Consider the following 22543-nt stretch of genomic DNA (forward strand, 5'->3'; position numbering starts at 1 on the left):
ACCAGGCAAGACTTTCAGTGGAGGCCTGGAACACCAACCCAGCCACATAACCTTCAACCTAAAATTGTCCTGCCTACAAGATGTGCTGGGGTAAAGATGGCACAGAAATTGTGAGAATAGCCAGCCAATGACTGGTCCAGCCTGAGACCCATGCCATGAGAGGGAGTGTGCCCCTGACATTGCCTGGAAGGCCAGGACCCAGAGGCTGGAGAGTCCAGAGACCTAGGATAGAACCAAACATGACTGGCAAACAAACAAACAAAAAACAGTCAATGTAATGATGCCTAATGATATTCTGCAATACAGACAGATTGGTGCCTAGCTCGGTTGTCAGCAGAGAGACCCAGCAACTGATGGAAACAGATGCAGACCCACAGTCAGACAAGCAGACCTCAAAGAGTCCTGCAGAAGAGGGAGAGGAAGACTGTGGAAGCCAGAGGGGTCAAGGACACGAGAAAAACCACAGAATCAACTAACCTGGGCTCGTACGGGCTCACAGAGACGGAACCTACAACCAGGGAGCCCGCCAGGGACTGACCTAGACACTCTGCATGGATGTGACAGTTGTGTAGTTTGGTCTTCTTGTGGGGCTCCTAAGAGTGGGAGCAGGGACTGTCTCTGACTCTTGCTGGCCTTTGGAGTCCTATTCCTCATCCTGGGTCACTTTGCCCAGCCGTAATATGAGGGAAAGTGCCTAGTCTTTCATGGCAAATTGATATGTCATAATTGGTTGGTACCCATGGGAGGCTTGCCCTTTTCTAAGTAGAAATGGAGGAGGAATGGAGTTGGGGGGAGGGTATGAGGGAGGGGATGTAATAAAATAATAGTAGTAGTAACAGTAGAACATCATTAAGAAAAAAATTAAAGGCTTTATAGAAATGAAAGCACAGCATACCCAAACTTATGGGAGACAAGGAAAGCAGTTCTAAGAGGCAATTCAGAGCACTAAGTGCCTACATTAAAAAAAGGGGGGGATCTCATATAGTAGTTTAACAGCAGACCTGAAAACTCTAGAACAAAAATAAGAAATCATCCAAAAGGAGTAGACTGCAAGAAATAAACATGGGGCTGGAACAGAAACAAACAAAAAATCACCCTCCCTGGGGAGTGGATGGGGGATGAGATGGGGGAGGTAGGGGAGTATGGGAGGACAGGAGGGAGAGGGAACTGGAATTGCTGTATAAAATAAGATTGTTTTTAATTTAAATAAAAATTTATTTTAAAAAAGAAACAATGAAACACGAGGAGTTGATTCTTTGAAAAAATTAGTAAAATTGACAAATCCTTAGCCAACTTAACTAAAAGATGGAGGAAGATCCTAATAAGAAAATTAGAGACTAAAATGGAGAAATAAAAACAGACACCAAGGAAATCCAAAGAATCATAAAAACATACTTTAAAAACCTATACTCCACCAAATTGGAAAATCTAAAAGAAATGGATACTTTTCTCAATAGGTATCACTTACCAAAGTTAAATCAAGATCAGATAATCAATTTAAAGAGACTTATAATCCCTAGTGAAAGAGGGATTGTCTTCGAAAATCTCTCAGCACTGGAGACACAGAGGCAGGCAGATCTCTGTGAGTTCAAGACCAACTGGTCTACAAAGTAAGTTCCAGGACAGTCAGAGCCATTACACAGAGAAACTGCTTCAAAAAAATCAAAAAAAGTAAAAGCTTCCCAACAACTGGTGGTAGCACATGATTTTTAATCCTAGCACTCAGGAGGCAGAGACAGGTGGATCTCTTTAAATTCAAGTTCAAGGCCAGCCTGGTCTACAAAGTGAGTTCCAGGATAGTCCGATTACACAGAGAAAATCCTGTCTCAAAACAAAACAAACAAACAAAACAACCCCAACAACAAAATCCTCAAGTCAGATGGTTTCAGCACAGAATTCAACCAGACTTTCAAAGAAGAGTTAATGCCAATACTCCTCAAATTATTTTACAAACAGAAACAGAAGGGACAATGCCCAATTCATTTTATGAGGCCACAGTCACCATGATACACAAACCATACAAAGACCCAACTAAGAAAGAAAACTACAGAAAATTCTCAATAAAATACTTGCAAACCAAATCCAAGGACACATCAAAAAGATCATCCACCATGATCTAGTAGGTTTCATCCCAGAAATGCAGGGATGGTTCAACAAACATAAGCGTAATCCATTACATAAACAAACTGAAAGACAAAAAAACTACATGATCATCTCATTCGCTAAAGAAAGGCCTTTGATGAAACCCATCCTTTCACGATATAAGTCTTGGAGAGATTAGGGATACAAAGGACACACCTAAACATAATAAAGGCTGTTTACAGTAAGCCCATAGCCAACATCAACTTAAAGGGAGAAACACTCAGAGCAATTCCTCTAAAATCAAGAACAAGTCAAAGGCTGTCCACTCTCTCCATAACTATTCAAATTGTACTTGAGGTCTTAGCCAGAGCAATAAGACAACTGAAGGAGACCAAGGGGATGCAAACTGGGAAAGAAGAAGTCGAAGTATCGTTATTTGCAGATGACATGATAGTCTACATAAGTGACCCAAAAAATTCCCCCAGGAAACTCCTACATTTTTAGCAAGGTAGCTGGATATGAAATTAACTTTTAAAAAATTCAGTAGTCCTCCTATAAATAAGTGACAGACTGAGAAAGAAATCAGGGGAAAAACAATAGCCTCAAATAATATAAAATATCTTGAGGTAGCTACACCACTCTTGGGCATATATACCCAGAGGATCTTTCGTCTTACTATGGAGACACTTACTGTTCTATTCATAATAGCCAAGCATGTGAAAGACTTGTGTGATCTAATTGTCAAGTCATTGAAGAAAGAAATTAAAGAAGCTATTAGAAGATGGAAAGATCTCCCATGCTCATAAATCATTAGGTTAATATGGCAAAAATGGCCATCCTGTCAATGGCAATCTACAGATTCAATGCAATCCCCATTAGAATGCAAACGATTCTTCCACGGATCGTGAATGGATAATTCTCAGCTTCCTGTGCAATCACAAAAACCCAGGATAGTTTAAATAATCCCGAATAATAAAAGAACTACTGGAGGTATCAGTATTCCCAATCTCAAATTGTACTACAGAGCTATAGTAATAAAAACAGCATGGAACTGGCATGAAGCAGACACGTGAAACAAAGAATCAAACTGAAGATCCAGACATAAAACCACACACCTATGAACACCTAATTTTTTATAAAGGAGCCACAAATACACAATGAAAAAAAGAAGGTATCTTCAACAAGTGGTGCCAGTCTAACTGGATGTCTACCCATAGAAGGATGCAAACAGATCCGTATTTATCACCCTGCACGAAACTCAAGTCCAAGTAGGTCAAAAACCTCAACATTAAACCAGACACACTGAACCCAATAGAAGAAAGTGGGGAATAGCCTTGAACACATCAGCATAGGAGACAACTTCCTAAATGGAACACTGATCGCATTAGGACTAACAAATAAATACACACTATGATTGACAAATAATAAATGGAACCTCATGAAACTGAAAAGCTTCTGTAAGGCAAAGGACATCATCAACAGGACAAAATGACAATCTACAGAATGGGAAAAAGATTTTCACCAACAACATATCTGATAGAGGAATAACATCCAATATACACAAAAAAACAGATTTCAAGAAAACAACCCGATTAAAAATGGAAACATCAGCTGGCCGTTGGTATCACATGCCTTTAATCCCAGCACTCGGGAGGCAGAGGCAGGTGGATCTCTGTGAGTTCAAGGCCAGCCCACTCTACAGAGCAAGTTCCAGGACAACATCCAAAGCAATACAGAGAAACCCTGTCTCAAACCCCCCCCAAAAAGGAAACATCTAAACAGAGAGTTCTCAAAAGAGAGAAATAAAATATCTGAGACACACTTAAAGAAATGTTCAACATCCTTAGCCCTCAGGGAAATGAAAATCAAAACTACTCTGAGAGTCCATTTTACACCAGTGAGAATGGCTAAGATCAATAAAACAAATTACAGCACACACTGGTGAGGGTGTGGAGCAAGGGGAACACTCATCCATTGTTGGTTGGAGCATAAACTCTACAGTCAGCATGGAAATCAGTGTGCCAGTTCCCCAGGAAGATGGGAAAAAATCTACCTCAAGATCCAGCTACACCACTCTTGGGCATACACCCAGCATGCTTCATTCTGTCACGGAGACACTTGCTGCTCTATTCATAATAGCCCGAAACTGGAGACAACCTATATGTTCCTCATAAGAAGAATGGACAAAGAAAATGTGGTACATTTGCACAATGGAGTACTACTCAGCTGTTAAAAAATTTAAATCACGAACTTCACAGGAAAATGAATAGAACTGGAAAAAAAAAAAGAAATCATCCGGCTGGCAGTGGCGGTGCATACCTTTAATCCCAGCACTCGGGAGGCAGAGGCAGGAGGATATAGTGAGTTCAAGGCCTGTCTGGTCTACAGAGTGAGTTCCAGATTCCAGGACAGCCAGAGCTGTTACACAGAAAACCCTGTCTCAACAAACAAAAAGCCCCCAACAACGAAAAGAAAGTGTCTTAGGGTTTCTGTTGCTGTGAAGAGACTCCATGACCATGGAAACTTATAAAAGAAAACATTTGACTGGGGTGGCTCACTGAAAGTTCAGAGTTTCAGTACATTATCATCACGGAGGGACGCGGTGGAGTACAGGCAGACACAGTGCTGGAGAAGGAGCTGAAAGTCCGATGTCTTGCAGGCAACAGGAAGTGGTCTGAGACACTGGGAAGTATCTTGAGCATATATGAGACCTCAAAGCCCACCTCCACAGTGACACACTTCCTCTAACAAGACCACACCTACTTCAACGAGGCCTTCTAATGGTGCCACTCCCTTTGGGGGCCATTTTCTTTCAAACCACCACAGAGAAAGAGAGAGACAGAGACAGAGAGACAGAGAGAGACAGAGAGAGACAGAGAGACAGAGAGAGAAGATATCAAATATCATCCTGAGTGAGTTATCCCAGAAAGACAGATTTATGTGGATATTATCTGTTAAATCAATGATAACCAAGCTACAATCTGTAGAACCATGAAGGTTAGACATAAAGGACGTGGGGTACAGCTCTTGTTAGGACAGGGAAATTTAATTGATGGTTATGGATTGAAGGGAAAGCCGGAACAGGAAGATCAAGCGGGGAGGGGAAAATGGGAAAGACAGCTAAAACCGGGGGCCATTTGAGGAGTAGAATGGAAACCTGATATAATAGAAACTTCCTAAAATACATACATATATGACGATGATATAAATGAAATAGCCAAATAATGTGAGAAACAGAGCCCCAACTGGCCATCACTTGTCACCAAATAACAACTTTCAGTAGCAGGACTGGCTCACATCTAATTGATCTGTTGGCCAAGGGGGTCCAATAGGAATCTCCAAACAACAAAAGCCAGGACAACAGCAGGTTCTTCTCCACAAACTGACAGCAGGACCCCACTGCTGAAGACAAAGCCTATACATCTCACTGAGCAGGGAGAAGCCCAGTTGCATACATAGAGCCTTCGCCTCTACATGCTAGCATATTTGGTACAGGAAAGTATGTTGCACATATACCCACATAGGCACACACCCTTTGACCCACAATGACGTTCTGCCTGTAAGATATGTTAGGACAGTGATGACACAAAGCTTGTGGGGATAATTGACAATATCTAATTTGACTTAAGGTCCACTCCACAAGATGGAACCCAAACCCAACACTGTTTGAGTCACTAAAAACCTGAGACTATAAATAAAAAATTAAAACAAACAACAAAAACAAAAACCCTGAGACTAGATAGTCCAGGGACCTAGGGTAAAACCAAATACTACTGTTCTAAGAAAAAAAAAAACAATAAAATGACTCCTAATGACACTCTGCTATATGCATAGATCAGTGCCTTGCTCAGCCATCAGCAGGGAAATCTCCTCTTGCAGTAGATGGAAACAGACACAGAGACCCACGGCCAGACGTTATGCAGAATGAGAGACCTTGAAACAGTCAGCCCTAAATGGCATATGTTCATCAAGTCCCCCTTAGGGCTCCGTAACCGTGCAGAAGAGGAGTCAGAAAGAGTGTAAGAGCCAGAGGGTGTGAGGACAAGAAGCAGGGCCCTCTACATCAGCGTGTGCGAAGCTCCTAAGACGGAGACTCAGGCAGCGTGCACAGGGTCTGAGCCAGTCTATACCAGGCCCTGTGTGTATACACTGTGGCCTCCAATTTAGTGTTTTAGGGGGCTCCTGAATGTGTGGGAAAACAGGTATCTGTTTCTTGTGCCTTCTCTCTGGGCTCTTTTCCTTCTGTTTGTTGGTTTTGTCCAATTCTAGTGTGTTACGTTTTGTCTTATATTTTGTTTTGTTAAAAGAAATAACAGCAACAACAAAAAGACTCAGTGGTTTGAGACCAGTGTGTGTATCACATGTGTGGGAGTTACAGACTGAATATAACCGTGGTTGATATATATATATATATATGGTCTTGAACAATTGTGTGCAGGGAAAAATCTTATTGATACTGAATTTGACACCAAGTTTTTTGGACACCACGTTTTTTTGGACACCAAGTTTGGGCTTTTCCTTCCTGCTTTAGCTAGTTTATAAGAATGTCTCTGTGGCCAGGCGTTGGTGGCACATGCCTTTAATCCCAGCACTCAGGAGGCAGAGGCAGGCAGATCTCTGTGAGTTAGAGACCAGCCTGGTCTACAGAGCGAGTTCCAGGACAGCCTCCAAAACAATACAGAGAAACTCTGTCTCAAAAAACCAAAAAAAAATGTCTCTGAATGTCTCTGTGATGGCTAATATGACCAGTCTGACAGAATCTAGAATTACCTAGGAGACTAGCCTCTGTGCGTGCCTCTGGGAGTGCCTGTGAGAGATTGATTGTCTTGATCAGGTGAAGTGGGAAGACCAACCTTAACTATAGGTGCTGCCACTGAGTTGTGGTCCTGGACAGAATCAAAAGGAGAAAGTGGGCTGAGTGTGAACATTTATCCCTCTGTGCTTCCTGACTGTGGGCACAGTGTGCACAGCTGTCTCAAGACTCTTCACCACGATAGACACCATGACATCTGAGTTGTTCTTGTGAAGCGTTTTGTCACAACAATAAGACAAGTAACTAATACAGAACCACAGATTTGACCAAGTTGTCCCTGCAGTTGACTCAGGCCTTATCATTTCATGTGGAATGTAGTATTTTGAAAATATTTTAATGGGCTACAGCTGGGCTTTATGATTTTGTGAGTCTGACAAAACCTCTAACAAGGGCTGAAGAGATGACTCAGTGGTTAAGAGCACTGGCTGTCCCTCCAGAGGACCTTGGTTCAAATCCCAGCACCCACATGGCAGCTCATAACTACCTGTAACTCCATCCAGTTCCAAGGAATCTGACACCCTCACACCAATGCACATAAAATAAATTTGAATAAATTATTAAAAAAAAAAGAAAAGGCCCTCTAGCAAGCTTTTCTGGACCCATGGACAAGTCTTTGAGGGCTCAGACTGTTATCAAGAAGTGTCTTTCAAGGGTATACAATTCTGCCGGATGTTGCTGGCGAACGCCTTTAATCCCAGCACTCGGGAGGCAGAGGCAGGCGGATCTCTGTGAGTTTGAGACCAGCCTGGTCCACAGAGAGAGTTCCAGGACAGCCTCCAAAACAATACAGAGAAACCCTGTCTCTGGAAAAAAAAGGGGGGGGTATACAATTCTCGTTTTCAGGTGTTATGGGGTTATTCCAGAATGATCTACTTGGTGGTTTTCCCCCTGGAGGCTGACACAAGTACCGTAGTTAAGAGATTTAAATGAGCTCTCTTTCCATCATTTCTCTGAGGAGGCAGATCTCTCTGTCTCTCTCTTTCCTCTCTCTCTCTGTCTCTCTTTCTTTCTCTCTTCTCTGTCCCCTCTCTCTCTTCCCTTCCCTTATTCTCTTCACTTCCCCCAACAGATAAAAAAAAGATTCAAATGAAATGTGATCTCTCTATAGGTTTTCCTCAAAACTAAGAGGCGAATAGAAATGAAGAGCTACCTATCTGATGGTAAGATCTGAGACTATCCTGAAAATGACTTCAGCAGGAGTTTGTGGTCCTTGACCCATCCATCTATCCAGGAACACAGCCTGAGTGGTGCTGGCGAGTTCATCCCACAGTTGAATCTGAATTGCACTGGAATATGGAACACTGCTTCGATTCCAGCTGGGCCGTGCTCTAAGACAAATACAGCAAGCCCCAACAAGAGTGGGTTAAAGATGAGGGACCCGGATCCTCAGATGTTATCAGACCACAGGAATAAATTAGGGCATAGTAACCCAAAAGCAGGAATCCTAATAGCTTGAGTTTCTCCCAGTATGATAGATAGTCTGAACCTCAGCAGCTCATAAAATGCAGCCTGTAATTATGTCTGGGAGTTTCCAAAAGAGATGATTCCCAAGACCAGGCAGCCACATTGCCCAATCCCAGGGGGCAGGACTGTGTTGGGGATGGGTGTCAGTTCCAGAGCACAGCTGAGAGTCCCACTGTGTGGAAGGTGCCTACTGCACGGCGCCAACAGTTTCACTAGGATCTGCGAGTGTTCGGACAACTTCCCCGTTAGGATCCGCCATGCTCTTTCCGTTTCAGTCGGTCCTGGCCATCGTCTGCCTCCACCTACAGAGATACTGGTGCTGATGCTGTGGTACCCTCCTCGGTGAAAGATTCTGCTTCCTGGCGCTGGAGAGCACGTGTTTGCTCATTGTGGCGTGGAGGAAATGTCAGTCCCAATGTCCACGATACTCTGCTTCCCAGGTTCCTCAGGCCCATTGCTCACACCATCTCTGACCCAACAGTTCCGTCAGCATCTTCTCTGTTCACTCCTCATCTCCTGCCAGCGTCTCTTAATACTCTTCTCCTACCAGCTAGTCTGCGACAGTCTTCGGGTACTGATTCAATACCTAATACTCTATCATCTTCATGTGCTGTGCACAATCTTTATTTAACAAAAGACAGATAAGCATTATCTAATTATATAATCTAATATCTATAGCAATTTTACTAGTGACTTTAATTTTTTTTTTCCGAGACAGGGTTACTCTGTGGCTTTGGAGCCTGTACTGGAACTCGCTCTTATAGACCAGGCTGGTCTCAAACTCACAGAAATCCAACTGCCTCTGCCTCCCGAGTGCTGGGACTAAAGGCGTGTGCCACCACCACCCAGCTGTGGCTTTAATTTTTGAGGGAGAAAAAGATTTGGGTGTGTGCCTATCTCTAGGCACAAAATTTCATAACTTTGAATTTTTATTTTAGGGCTGGAGAGAGATGGCATGGTGGGTAAGAGCATTCACTGTGCAAGTGTGAGGTTCACGGTTCAAGTCTCCAGCACCCATGTAAAAGTCAGCCATGGCAGACATGACTGTAACCCCAGCATTGGGAGGTACTAACAAGTGAATCTGAAAAGTTTTCTGGATACTGAGACTACCAGAACTGGTAAGATTCAGGTTCAGTGAAAGACTCTACCTCAAGGAAATAAGGGGAGAGATATAGAGGAGGACACTGGGTATCCTCTTCTGATCTCACCTGTGTATGTAGGGATGTGCCACCCTCCCCACATACACACACACACATACACACACACACATACACACACACACACACCACATACTCACTCTTTGGTTTACTAAGTATATTTCATATTTCTAAAACTATTTCCTGCCTGGTGATGGTGGTACACACCTTTAGTCCCAGCACTTGGGAGGCAGAGGCAGGCAGATCTTTGTGAGTTCGAGGCCAGCCTGGTCTACAGAGCCAGTTCCAGGACAGCCTCCAAAGCTACACAGAGAAGCCCTGTCTCAAAAAAAAAAAAAAGAGAGAGAGAGAGAGAGAGAGAACGCAACACATCTTTATATCTTTAGACAAACATTCCACAGCGTAAACAAATGTGACACATCTTTAATTAATATTCCACAACAGTTCTCTTTGTGAGAGAACTGAAATCCAGACTCCTAATATGCTGCATTAAGATGTGAGACCTTTGAGGAGGTTCTAAGTCCAGGGTCCTCACACATGAAACTCTAGTGGCCGTGTGAAAAGGGGAACTCTGAGGACATCTACATTTCCTCTCTGACAGATGAGGAAATGACAGTCTGTAACCTCCATGAGGACCCTCATCAGAATTTCAGTATATGCATAGAGTTCTAGTGAGAAATACGCTTCCGTGGTTTATATGTCACCCAGCCTATGACGCTTTGCTGAAACAACCTAAGTAAAACTAAGACAGGTGCTTTGAGAAATGAAATAAGGGAAGCTTTGGGTCATAGGGAAAATTAGACTGCCAACGATGAAGACTGACTCCAAAAAACAATCCAAGAAAGAACCAGCCTTGAAGAGGAGAAGCAGGAATGTGTACAGTTATGAAATCCAAGGTAATGGAGATTTAGAGATGATGGAAACAGCCAACAATAATGCTAAATAACCCCCAAACCAAAAGAGTAACACTCTGTGAGCAGGAAAGAAGGCAGGGATGAACAAAGCATAACTTGTACTTTCGAGGGCTGGAAACTTGGCATTCACATATTTGGAGGGGCAGGGTCGGGGCGAGACTTCTGGCACTGGCTGTCCAGGAACTTGCTATGTAGGCCAGGGTAGCCTTGAACTTGCAAAGATCCACCTGCTCCTGCCTCCTATCACAAGGGCTGGCATTAAAGGCATGTGCCACCTTGCCCAGCAGCCATTCACATTGTAAAACCTCCTTGGAAATGTATCAATACTTTACATCAAAGACAAAAGCAAAACATACTTTTGAAAATTAGCATGAGAAACGGTAAAAACAGCAAAGGAAGGTCTGTTGCCTGTAAAACAGAGTACTATTAGAGATTTGCTAACAGGGAATATGTATAAGGCTCATCCACAGCAATAGTTAAAGGGTTAGAATAAACACAACCCAAGACTCTCATTACCAGTCAGATTACATAAGAACCTGGCAAAGAGTGTTGCAAAAAGTAGGTATTCCATCAATATTTTTTGATTTAAGAAATGAAGAAATGGAAATAGGATGTATCACAAAATATCCTGAGGAGACAGTAAGACAGCTTTTAACTGCAAATAGGTATAGTAAAAATGTGTGTGGTAATTTAACATACAAGAAAATTCTTATGTGATAAATGGACATACATACAGGATCTTATTAAAACCCGAGAAAGATCTAGCAAAGAATTTCCCTCATGGATTCTTATTACCCATAAACCATGATGCAAAACAATCTGTACCAAAGTATCAGAAAATACTTTGACTTCCAACCATGCATGTTCAAAAACAAAATCAGAAAAATCAATAGTGATGGATGCAGATTGATAAGAAATACGCTTTAGGCAGATAATTCAAGAAGGTAATTTAATGCAGTAATAGTAGAAACTCATCAAATTTTATCTCCTTAAGTGTGTATTTTTTGGGAAAAATTCTTTAGAGAAATTCCATGTGTACAAAGAACAGCATTACAAAGACTGTTATATCCTTCACCTAGTTCCCTGATGTCAACACTCCCACCCCTCTCTGGGTTTGGTTTTTCTTTTTTGTTTTGTTTTTTTTGTTTTGTTTTGTTTTGTTTTGAGACAAGGTTTCTCTGTATTGTTTTGGAGGCTGTCCTGGAACTCACTCTGTAGACCAGGCTGGTCTCGAACTCACAGAGATCCGCCTGCCTCTGCCTCCCGAGTGCTGGGATTAAAGGCATGCATCAACACCCGGCTCGGTTTGGTTTTTCTGAGACGAGGTGTATCTGTGTAGTCCTGACTGTTCTGGAACTTGCTCTGTAGGCTGGCCTTGAACTCACAGAGATCAATCTGCCTCCTGATTGCTGGGTTTAAAGGCATGCACCACCACCACCGCCACCTATAGTCTTCTTTTGTCTTTTTTTGTTTGTTTGTTTTTGTTTTTGTTTTACGAGACAGGGTTTGTCTGTATTGTTTTGGAGGCTGTCGGTCCAGCCCGACCTGGAACTCACTGAGATCCGCCTGCCTCTGCCTCCAGAGTGCTGGGATTAAAGGCATGTGCCACCACTGCCCGGCTTCTTTTGTCTTTTAACAAGAGTCACTTATCCTTGACTTTGCCCCAGCCCCCAGGTTGGATTTTTGGGGTATGTCATCTATTTTGCACAATACCCCACATTCTATATTTGTTTCCTGTGCTTACACTCACACTGACCCACTTTTAGCTAAAAAAAAAAATGATGCCACACATGAAAATTTACATAATGAAGAGTTCTAGTACTGTTGGTGATGCTAAGATTCCCACATAACACACACACACACACACACACACACACACACACACACACACCCCAGTGGTTAGTAGGTCTTACTTAGCTACTTTGCCACAGTAAAAACCTACACTCAGAAAACTATATCCAAATTAAGCCTGGAGGTACAAGTCTGTGATCTCAAAAGAGGGCAGGTTCAAGGCTAGCCTGGGCAGCCTAGCCAGAGCCTGCCTCAAAATGACAAGTGACAAAAGGACTTACAGCTCGTGTTCAGTAGTAGAACACTTGCCTATCATGCACAAGCCCTAAATTCAGTCCCCAACACTACTAATAATCATGAAGCAAAACCCTACACTTAAAAGCTAACTGAATTTAAAACCCTACATTCAAAAGACATTTGGATTAATAGTTCCCTCTGCACAATTATCAATTTAGTTTACAATGAGGTTCAATTAAGAAGATTTTACTTTTTCATGTATTTAGACAAGTCTTATTTCCACCCTATATATACTCTTCACTCTACTCTTTAAAAATTAGTTACAGCTATTCTGTATATGTGTGTAGGATATCTGAACGTCAGCACCAGAGGTGCCAAAATGTGCAGACAGAGGGCAGAGTACACATTTTGAGATCCACTTTCTCCCATTTTTGCAAGTGTTCTGAGTCTTGAACTTCAGGCAGCAGATTTGCCCAGCAAGTACTTTGCTTACTAAGCCATCTTGCTGGTTCTTCATTCTATTCTAAACCATTCATGCCTCCTAGGTATTATTATTCTTTCAAACACATATGCATGAAGGGATCAGACCCTCACCCTGCACCCTGCTTTGGCAGCCATGACAGGCTGCAGAAAAGACCCAGAAGATGTAGGCCTCTGACTCAGCAAAGTGTGCTGAGAGCTTCCTGGCCTTGCCTGACCTCCTAGTTACTAGGAGTTCAGATACCCTCCATGTGGCCAGGAACCAATCAGAAGTTAGCTGGTGGGCTCTGGATGTACTGCTCTGGATGTACTTTACGCTAACGGTGGCGTATAGAGCACAGCAACCGCCCTGGTAGGGCCTATAGGCCATAGCAACCAGTTGACCAATCAACACAGGACAGGTTGCCCAAGCCCAGAAGTGCATCAGTCCTGAGACTGTTGTGGACCCCTAGACACTCCCCTTGCTCTACCTAATAAATTCCCTGCCGCTTGGTCCCTTCGGGGCCTTTGGGTCCTTCTCGCTCCACCAACTGTGTCAGACAGACAGAGGAAGCGAGTTAATGCACTTAACTCATCAAATTATTAAAGACTCTTTGCTTTTGCATCAGAATGGGTCTCTTGGTGATTTGGGGGTTCAGAATTTGGGCACAACGTACAGATATAGTAGTCTCCCCTTATACATGAAGAATATGTTTCAAGACCCCCAATAGAAGCCTGAAACTGAAGATAGAGCCAAATTTTATATTTATTTTATTTTGTTTACAATACATAGATGACTGTGACAAATTCAACTAAGCATTTAGGCAAAATAAGAGATGGAAAACAATAACTAAAATAACAGAACAATTGTAACAGTGCACTGTTATCAATTTGACAGTCTTATTTTGGGGCTATTACTAAGTAAAACAAGGGCGAGTTGACCATAAATACTGAAGTACTTTGACAGTTGATCTGAAAACTGAGACAGCTACTCAGTGACTAGCAGACGGCGCATACTACATGGGTGAGCTGTGCAAAGGTAGAGTCTCAATCCAGGGAAGACAGAGAGATGCTGTAAAACACTGTAAGTCTACTCATCGGATGGACTTTAAAGCATGAATTATAGGACAGTGGTGCGTACCCGCAATCCCAGTGCTCAGAAGGTGATGGCTCCAAGCTTAGGGCTTGCCAGGTCTACAGAGTGAGTTACAAAGCAGCTAGAGACACGAAGGGAGACCCCTTCTCAATCTGTCTGCTCCTCAAAAAAGGAAAAGGCAAAACAAAACCCCAAGTCTTATGGATTATTTATTTCCGGATTTTCCTAATATTTAAGACCACAGATGACCACAAGTCATGAAACCACAGAAAGCAACTTTTCAGAAGATGGTTAAGAGTAGGCTATTCTAAGACTACAGTGCTCCTTTCCCCACTTTGTGAAGAGTTAACATTTCCTATTGCACCTTTTATAAAAGCAAACAAAACTTAGCACAGGGGACTAGAGAGACAAGATGGCTCAGAGGTTAAGAGCACTTACTGATCTTGCAAAAGACCCAGGTTCAATTCCCAGCAGCTACATTATGTGGGTCACAATTGCCTATAACTTCTATTCCAGGGGATCTGATGCCCTCTTCTTGCCTCCTCAGACACCTGCATATACACAGTGCCCACATAGATAAGCAGGCATACACACACACACATAAATAAAATCAAAGGCAGCACAAAGGTAAATTTACAAAGTGTTTTCCAGAACTCTGTGTGGCCACTTGAATAGAATGCCCCCCCCCCCCCGTAGGCTCTTATATTTGATGCTTCGTCACCAGGGAGGGACTGGAAGCTTTTGATAGGATTAGAAGGACTAGGAGGTGTGGCCTTGTTGGAGGAAGTGTGTCACTGGGGGAAGGGGTGGGCTTTGAGGCTTCAAAAGCCCATGTCAGGCCCAGACTCCCTCTCTCTTCCCTCTGCAGATCAGGATGTAGCTCTCAGTTACTTCTCAAACATCATGTCTGCCCTGCCTACTGCCATGGAGTAAGCCTCTGAAAGTATAGGCACACCATGTCTGCCCTGCCTACTGCCATGGAGTAAGCCTCTGAAAGTATAGGCACATCATGTCTGCCCTGCCTACTGCCATGGAGTAAGCCTCTGAAAGTATAGGCACACCATGTCTGCCCTGCCTACTGCCATGGAGTAAGCTTGCCTCTGAAAGTATAGGCACGCCCCTAATTAAATGCTTTCTCTTACAGCAGTTGCCATGGTCATGGTGTCTCTTCACAACAATAGAACTGGGGCTAAGACACTCTATCTCATTAACATAACCAAATGTAGTGTGAGCAAGACAAAGTTGTGATAAAATGCTAAGACACAAATATCTTTTGTTAAATATTAAGAACACAGTACCCTAATACAGTTCATGAATCGAGATGCAAGGTTTTCATGGGCAAAAGTTCCATTAGTCTGGTAAATGGGAGATGCCAGTTGAAGTTATTATCAACATCGCCATAATGAAAGGATTTGGGTTGAATCTGGAATTCCACAGAGTGAATTCCAAGTAAGTACTCCTCTGTAGGAAAGCTAGCCTGAGTCCCATCCTAGGACACTATTTCCATTCACATCCGTTCAGCTTCTAAGAGTTGCTGACCATTAGGTGACAAAGAGTGTGTTATAATAACAATGGCATCGTTTCATAAGGAAAACCAACTGTGATCAACTATGTATCAATGAACCGAGTTGAAACCCTATAGAAGCTTTTACAAGGCGGCTGCTTGACTTCTTTCCTTGGAGTTGAACATATTAATGTTGGACCAGATCTTGCTGACCGGCAGGATTACCCAGTGTCTAACAGAACAGGATTAAAGACAGAAGTCCTGGCTGGGGAGAAATACCTACGGGGGGGGGGGGGGGTGAGCCGCAGCAGAGCTCAACCTATTTAAGTCAGCAGCTGCAGCAGTAGCAGAGTTCACTCCAGCGCTTCCTACATCCCAGTTTCCAGAAGGGTGCAGGGAGGTTGAGACACACTTACAAGAATTGTTCACCAACGCACCCGTAAGAATTTAGAATGCAAGAGAGTATTGTTTTGATGTTCACACAGCATACTACAAGAAGGAAGGTGTTCTGCTTCTGCTTAGATCCAGTTCTGGCTTGGCTCATTATAAACTCCAGGAACACAGTGACAAGGGACTTGAACCTACTTTTGCGTGCGGTGAGGCCTCAGAACTTGTCGAGAGAAAGTAAGGGTCTAGTCACCAGATGACAGAGATACATCTTGGTAATGAATGGTATGAAACCTTTTGGGAACTAAGTGATGCAGGGAGCGCACAGTCAGTTCTACAGAGCAGCCAGCTCGTTATTCTAAGAAAGATCCATGGTAGGTAGTTTTAAAACAAGTCTAAGCCAGGCATGGTACGGTGGCACATGCCTTTAATTCCAGCAGATCTCTAAGAGTTTGAGGCCAGCCTGACTGACATAGCAAGATCCCAGACAGCCATTGCTCACATAGTGAGATCCTCTCAAAAAACAAAAAAACAAAAAGCAAACCAAAGACACTAACAAAAATGTTGCACACTTTCCAGAAGAGAAAGCATAAACGTTGGTGTTCAAAGTTCAGGAGTTTAGTGCCAGTATGTCAACATTTTGACTATATAATCTCATAATGGGTAAGCTTAAATTCCTCTTTATTTTAGTTAGGTTTTCACTTTATAATTCAAACTGACCATCCTCCTGCCTCAGCTTCCTCAGTGGTAGGGTTCCATACCATGTACTTGATTTTGTCTTGTTTTTCAATCTATAAAATGATAGTAATAATAATAATTCTAATCTAAGTTGGCCATCTAACAATAGAACAATATAAGTAAGCTATATCAAATAAACACAACAAAGAACTTAAGCTTGTTCATTATGTTACTATAGCATTGTGAAGGTCAAATACTACAGTCTTACCTTTTGCAAACTGTGAAACTACCCTCAAAATTCAGACAAAGCGAGACAAAGGTGGCTTATCTCTTTGCTCCCTGTCTGGGGCTTCAGCAGAGAAAGACTCAGTGCCTGGGGGTGTCTTCATGGTGGATGCTGGAATGCTCCGGAGGCATGTTTAACACATGGCTGACAGTTAAACTGCACTCCAGCTAAGTATCCACACCCAGTCATACTCTTAATGCACCCGGGGCTTCCTCTTAGTATGGCTACTTCAGGGGGGTCTGACTCACAAGGCCTCTAAGACTCAACTGCCTTTTCAGCAAGCAAGCTGAAAGCTGTTTCATAGTTTGAGGTCTAGGTCCCAAAGTCACACAGCATCACTTCTGTTGTGGGTTTTTTGTTTTTTGTTTTCGAAACAGGGTTTCTCCGTATTGTTTTGGAGGCTGTCCTGGCACTTGCTCTGTAGACCAGGCTGGCCTCAAACTCACAGAGATCCTCCTGCCTCTGTCTCCTTCAGCAAATCCTACTGGCGGGCGCCACCACAACCAGCTTGTTTTTTTAATATGAGGAAGTCACTGAGTTTGCTTCAAATTCAGAGAGAGAGCATATGGGTTCTACATTTTGATGGAAGTTGTGTCTTTTTTTTTTTAGTCTTTTGAGACAGGGGTTTCTCTGTGTAGCCCTGGCTGTCCTGGAGCTCACTCTGAGTTGGTTTCAAATTCAGAGACCCATCTGCCCTTGCCTCCCAAGAACTGGGATTAAAGGTACACGCCATCACCCCCAGATTCTTCTTTTTAACTGTGGGGCTTTTAAATGCTCCAAAGAAGTCCCAGATATCTAGATTTGAAGGCAAAGTGTTCTACTTTGCTTTCCATTGCTGTGATAAACACTATGACCAAAAGCAACTCGGGAGTTTTATTTGTAACTGTTTATAGGTTCTAGTCCCGAATCTAGGGAAACTGAGGCAGGAGGAAGTCAAGGAGGAACCTGGAGTAACACGGCACAGAGACCATGAAGAAGCGCTGCTTGGTGGTTTGCTCACCATAACTTACTCGGCTTGTCCAATTTTTTTGTCTATTTATTTTTTGCAGTTGAAGAACAGCTTTTATTGGTGACAAGGAAACATACAGCAGGCACACAGAAAAAAAAAAAAAAAGACCCTACACAAAGCCGACAGGGGACTTGGAAAACTGAAAAATCTTGTGTCTTCTTCAGGCCTGGGGTTCTTTAGGTCTCTGAAAGGTCTTGCTTCCCTAATTTAGGGCTGGTCAGTCTGAAGGAAGACTCAGTGGCTGATTGGCCCACAGCTGTTGTGTAAACCTAGCCTCGGTGTTGTTGAACCAGTCATTAGCAGGGGCCCCACCGGCAGGAGAAAAGCCCACAAGGCCTTTGTGTGAAGCTGCTATGCTTTAGTTTCATGTCAAGAGGGTGAGGAGGACTACCACCACCTGTAATGAGATCTGGCGGCCCTTTCTGTACTGCAGAGCATTATATACATAATCAAATAAATCTTTAAAAAATGAAAAAAATAAGTGTTATAATGATATATTTATTCTTAGGGAATAATTTAAAAAAATAAACTAGGGCAGTTAAGGATTAAAAACTAACAACCCAAAGTCTGACAGTTGTGATTCAGACAAAATCAAGGGGAAGGGTCCCTTGCCTGAGTTGCTGGCCCTATTTTAGTACTCTTAGTCATTATGTGTTCATGTTTTTGTTTTTTTAAAGGGTGCCTTAGACTAACACAGATTTGATAACATTGCCCTATGACCCTGCCCCCACTCCCTCAAGACAGGGTTTCTCTGTGTAACAGCCAAGGCTGTCCTGGAACTTGCTCCGTAGACCAGGCTGGCCTTGAACTCAGAGATCTGCCTAAAGGTGTGTGTGACCGACACTGTCACCACCCCCACCCCCAGGTTTTTTTTTTAATCTCTTGTACTCATATCTGTCAAACCATCTTCTGACTCAAATATAGCTCTCAAGGGGACTTCCCTGCTTGGAAGAGAATGCACCATAATGACCTTGGCAAACAGAATGGTTATTTGATTGGTGGTATTTTTTTCAACAGACCAGAACTTAATGTTGTGATTCACCAGGCCGCCACACATGCACCTCTTACCTTGAAACAGGAGCATCAGATCAGCTCCCAGGTTGACCATGGAGACCGGGTCAAACTCACAGGCATCCTGTTTCAGACGCTTTCTAATCTCAAACCATCCAGAATACAATAATGAGGCTGGCGGCGACTGGCCCCCTTACCTTTAATAGACATGCACACAGACAAGTCAACTCAAGCTTCCGTGCCCATGCTGGGTTACTTTGGCAATTAACTGTGCAGTATTGGTGACTTCTGTTCTTCACTCCTGTTTTCTCTTTCCCTTAACACACATTTTCTCTCCTTTATTCCCTGCTTTTTGGTTAAATGCGTTTTAAACAATAAATTGGATTTAATTTCATTCTGTAACTTGGGCATCTCAAAGATAATTTAACTCTTCCACTCTCCCCCCCATACAGCTTGCAGAGGAATCTTGGGCCACAGTCTACAAATATTTTGAGTGGTTTTCTTTGAAATAAAAAAGTTTTGATGCTTAGAGCGTGTACAATGTCGTGTGCTCTCCTCAGGCCCTAGCGAAAGGAGCCGTTGACGCTGAGTGAATGAAACCGGGTAACGAATACACTGACAACCAGGTGTGAGGTTTTCGTTCATGCTCACTTCAACCCATCAAGCCCTGTAAGGACAGGCTACGAATCCCGCACCGAGCATTTGCAGCTGCTCCAAGGACGTGTAGTTGTATGAAATTTAGTTAGGCTGACGTTTCAACCTTGGGGTGTTAAGGGTCATTTATTTATTTATTTACTTTGCTTTGTTTGTTTTGCTTTTTACGACACCCAGAGCTTCTTTGCAACGGCAGCACCGAGTAGTGTACAGGCTTCCTCTAGGATCCTAACTTACTTCTCTTCCAACACCCCCACCCCCGGCTCTTCTAGTAAAAACCCCACATGACAGCACAGCACAGGCTTGAGGACGGGGTGGGGGGAGAAGTAGGAAACCGGAGCCATGGAAACTGAGCGGCAGGGGAGGGGAGCGGAGGGGAGGGGAGGGGAGGGGGGTGGAAACCGTGGGAGCGCGAGGGCGGCTGGAGGAGGAGGAGGAGGAGGAGGAGGAGGAGGAGGAGGAGGAGGAGGAGAAGGAGGAGGAGGAGGAGGAGGAGGCGGCGGCGGCGGCGGCGGCGGGGACTCGGGGAGGGGATGTGCGGGGGGGGGAAGAGCGCTCTCTCCCCCCACCGGGTGACGTCACGCGCCGGTGACGTCACCGCCGTGACACGCGGGTGACGCCGTTGCCGCGGCGACTCCTCGTCGTCTCCGCCCCCTCCCTCCCTCCTCCCTGCCCCCCCTCCGTCCTCCTCCGTTCACCCCCTTCCCCCCGCCCTTGCTCCCTCCACTCTCCCCTCGGGCTCGGCTGCACCCCGGGGGCCGCCGGCGGGTTCCTGAGGTGGCCTCCGCCCCGGGCCGCTCCGCCCACGCCCACCCCCTCCCCGCCGCCCCCCTCCCCGCGCCTCCGCGCCCGCCTCCGCCGGCCCTGCTCCTCCCTCCACCCCCCCCCCCGCTCCCCGCCCCGCGGCTGCCGCTCGGCTTGCGCTTCGAAGATGGCGGCGCTGAGTGGCGGCGGCGGCGGCGGCGGCGGCGGTGGCAGCGGCGGTAGCGGCAGCGGCGGTAGCGGCGGCGGCGGTGGCGGCGGCGGCGGCGGCGGCGGCAGCGGCGGCGGCGGCGGCGGCTCCGAGCAGGGCCAGGCTCTGTTCAATGGAGACATGGAGCCCGAGGCCGGCGCTGGCGCCGCGGCCTCTTCGGCTGCGGACCCGGCCATTCCTGAGGAGGTGAGTGGCGGCGCCCTCCCCCGGGGCTCCCGCGGCGGGGGGCTCGGCTTCCCGGGTGGGGGCCACGCAGGCGGCGGCGGGGCGGCCGGCGGGGATGGGGCCGGAGACCCAGCGTCCCCCTCCTCCGCCGTCTGGTGGCTCCTCGCTGCGTAAACACACACGGCGGCCCCGGGGCTTCCCCGGCCCCCACCCAGAACCGGGACGGGGCAGCCGGGGGACGCCGGGGGCGAGGCAGACAGAGCGGGGGCCGCGCCTTTCCCTAGGGTCGGGAGAAAACCCCGGGCTGCTGGGGAAGGTCATCCATCCCCTGCCGGAGCTCCCCAGCCCGGCATCCCGGCGGGGACGGCGTCGAGGATGCAGCTGAGTGGCCCGGGCAGTGCCCCCCGGGTCCCCCGGCCCTGATGTGCGGGTACTCCCCGGGGGTGGGCATGACGGAGCGCATCCTCGCCAGCTTCCCTTTGCAGGCCCTGGTCCCTTTCCCACTTTTCTACTTGTTTCGGGGGTGGGGGAAGGGGATTTCTCCTGTCGACCCGATTTGCCCAGGGGATGATTTTGTGGTGTAGCCTTTACTTCTCCAGCCCCAAATGTGAATGCTTCCGAAGCTTTTTTATTTTTTCTTCCCCCAATCCCGGTCTCTGGTCCCCGAATGATAATGTTGGCCAGTGTTCCCATGCTGACCCCCTAACCTCCGTCCCATCCCCATCCGCCACCGCGCTCATCATTTCCCAGTTGTACCCGCTTGCTTCTAACCTTAGCTTCCTCCGAAGAGCGTCTTTTGCGCTTCTGTTGCCCTGGTCCTTTGAGGCCTTCTCCATTTACACCGCTCCCTCGCATCGTTACCTATTGTTATCTTCACAAATCCTTCTGGACACTTTGGAAGCTGCTCACCCCCCCATCCCTCCCCAGAGCCCCAAAGCTGTCAAGTTTCCATCAGGTTTCACTTGCCTCCCTGGCTCCCTCGCACTGCGGGCGATTTGGGTTACAACCTCTTCAGCGACATCCTTCGTGCTTTTCGTTTTTAGTGGGTTTCATTGATCTGTGTCGGTCCTGCTTTTTGTCCCATTTTTTTCTTTTTTGCCTCTTTCGTGTTTACCTGTATTTAGTATTTGCTTCTCTTAACCCGTCCCTGCGCCATTCAACTTACTACATTGTCAAACTGGTGAATTTATTCTTTTCTCCTATATGTGAAACTTACTACATTTACTATTTGAGCGTTGTATCCCATAAACAATACCATATTTTACACAACAGTTGATTAGTGTGACTTAATTTTGTTTCCCAATTCTCCTACTGTCCCCTTTCTTATCTCTGCAATATTCTTTTTCCTGATTCATTGTATTTACTTGGGAAATCCATCCTCTACTCTTGATATATCATTAGCAGTGTGTTCACAATAATGTCTTCCACCCTTTTATGCCGTCTCTGCCCAAAATGTGTTCAGTACCAATCGTTTGAGTTAGCCTAAATTTCCCTCTCTCCCTCCCTCCCTCTCTCCCTCCCTTCCTTTCTCCCTCCCTCCACTCTCTGCCTCTCTCCCTGGCTTTTTGAGACATGGTTTCTCTATGTAGACCTGGCTGTCCTGGAGCTTGCTCTGTAGATTAGGCTGGCCTCGAACTCAAAGAGGTCCATCTGCCCCCACCTCCTGAATGCTGGAATTAAAGGCATGTGCCACCACTACCTGGCTTTTTCTTGTTTCTTAATTTGAAATAACTCCAACTTCCAGCTTGAATTTGTACTCAGGTCAGTCTCCACTTGGTATCTTTATTTCCCCTAGCTTCTCAGAGTCCGAGGATAAAACTCTTCCTTTCTTCCGTTTCCTAGTTCAATCTGTTTCCCTTATCC

At 45.2% G+C, this 22543-nt stretch overlaps 1 protein-coding gene and 1 long non-coding RNA gene across 5 annotated transcripts in view; one reads left to right on the forward strand and one right to left on the reverse strand.

The window, feature by feature from the left end:
• Positions 1 to 21761, reverse strand: part of LOC121133010 — a 76187-nt gene extending 54426 nt beyond the window's left edge. The window contains exon 1 of the long non-coding RNA XR_005869730.1: positions 21452 to 21761. This is a non-coding gene — a long non-coding RNA (uncharacterized LOC121133010). The remainder of the gene's footprint in view (positions 1 to 21451) is intronic.
• The window catches only part of Braf (B-Raf proto-oncogene, serine/threonine kinase), a 125320-nt gene continuing 123335 nt past the window's right edge, over positions 20559 to 22543 (forward strand). For all 4 annotated transcript variants that reach the window (XM_040728643.1, XM_040728640.1, XM_040728642.1 and 1 more), the window contains exon 1: positions 20559 to 20701. In XM_040728643.1, coding sequence (XP_040584577.1) covers positions 20636 to 20701 — 66 coding nt within the window. In that variant the 5' untranslated portion in view covers positions 20559 to 20635. The remainder of the gene's footprint in view (positions 20702 to 22543) is intronic.

Source organism: Mesocricetus auratus, unplaced genomic scaffold (genome assembly GCF_017639785.1).
Source record: "Mesocricetus auratus isolate SY011 unplaced genomic scaffold, BCM_Maur_2.0 Super-Scaffold_100019, whole genome shotgun sequence".
Lineage (NCBI taxonomy): Eukaryota > Metazoa > Chordata > Mammalia > Rodentia > Cricetidae > Mesocricetus > Mesocricetus auratus.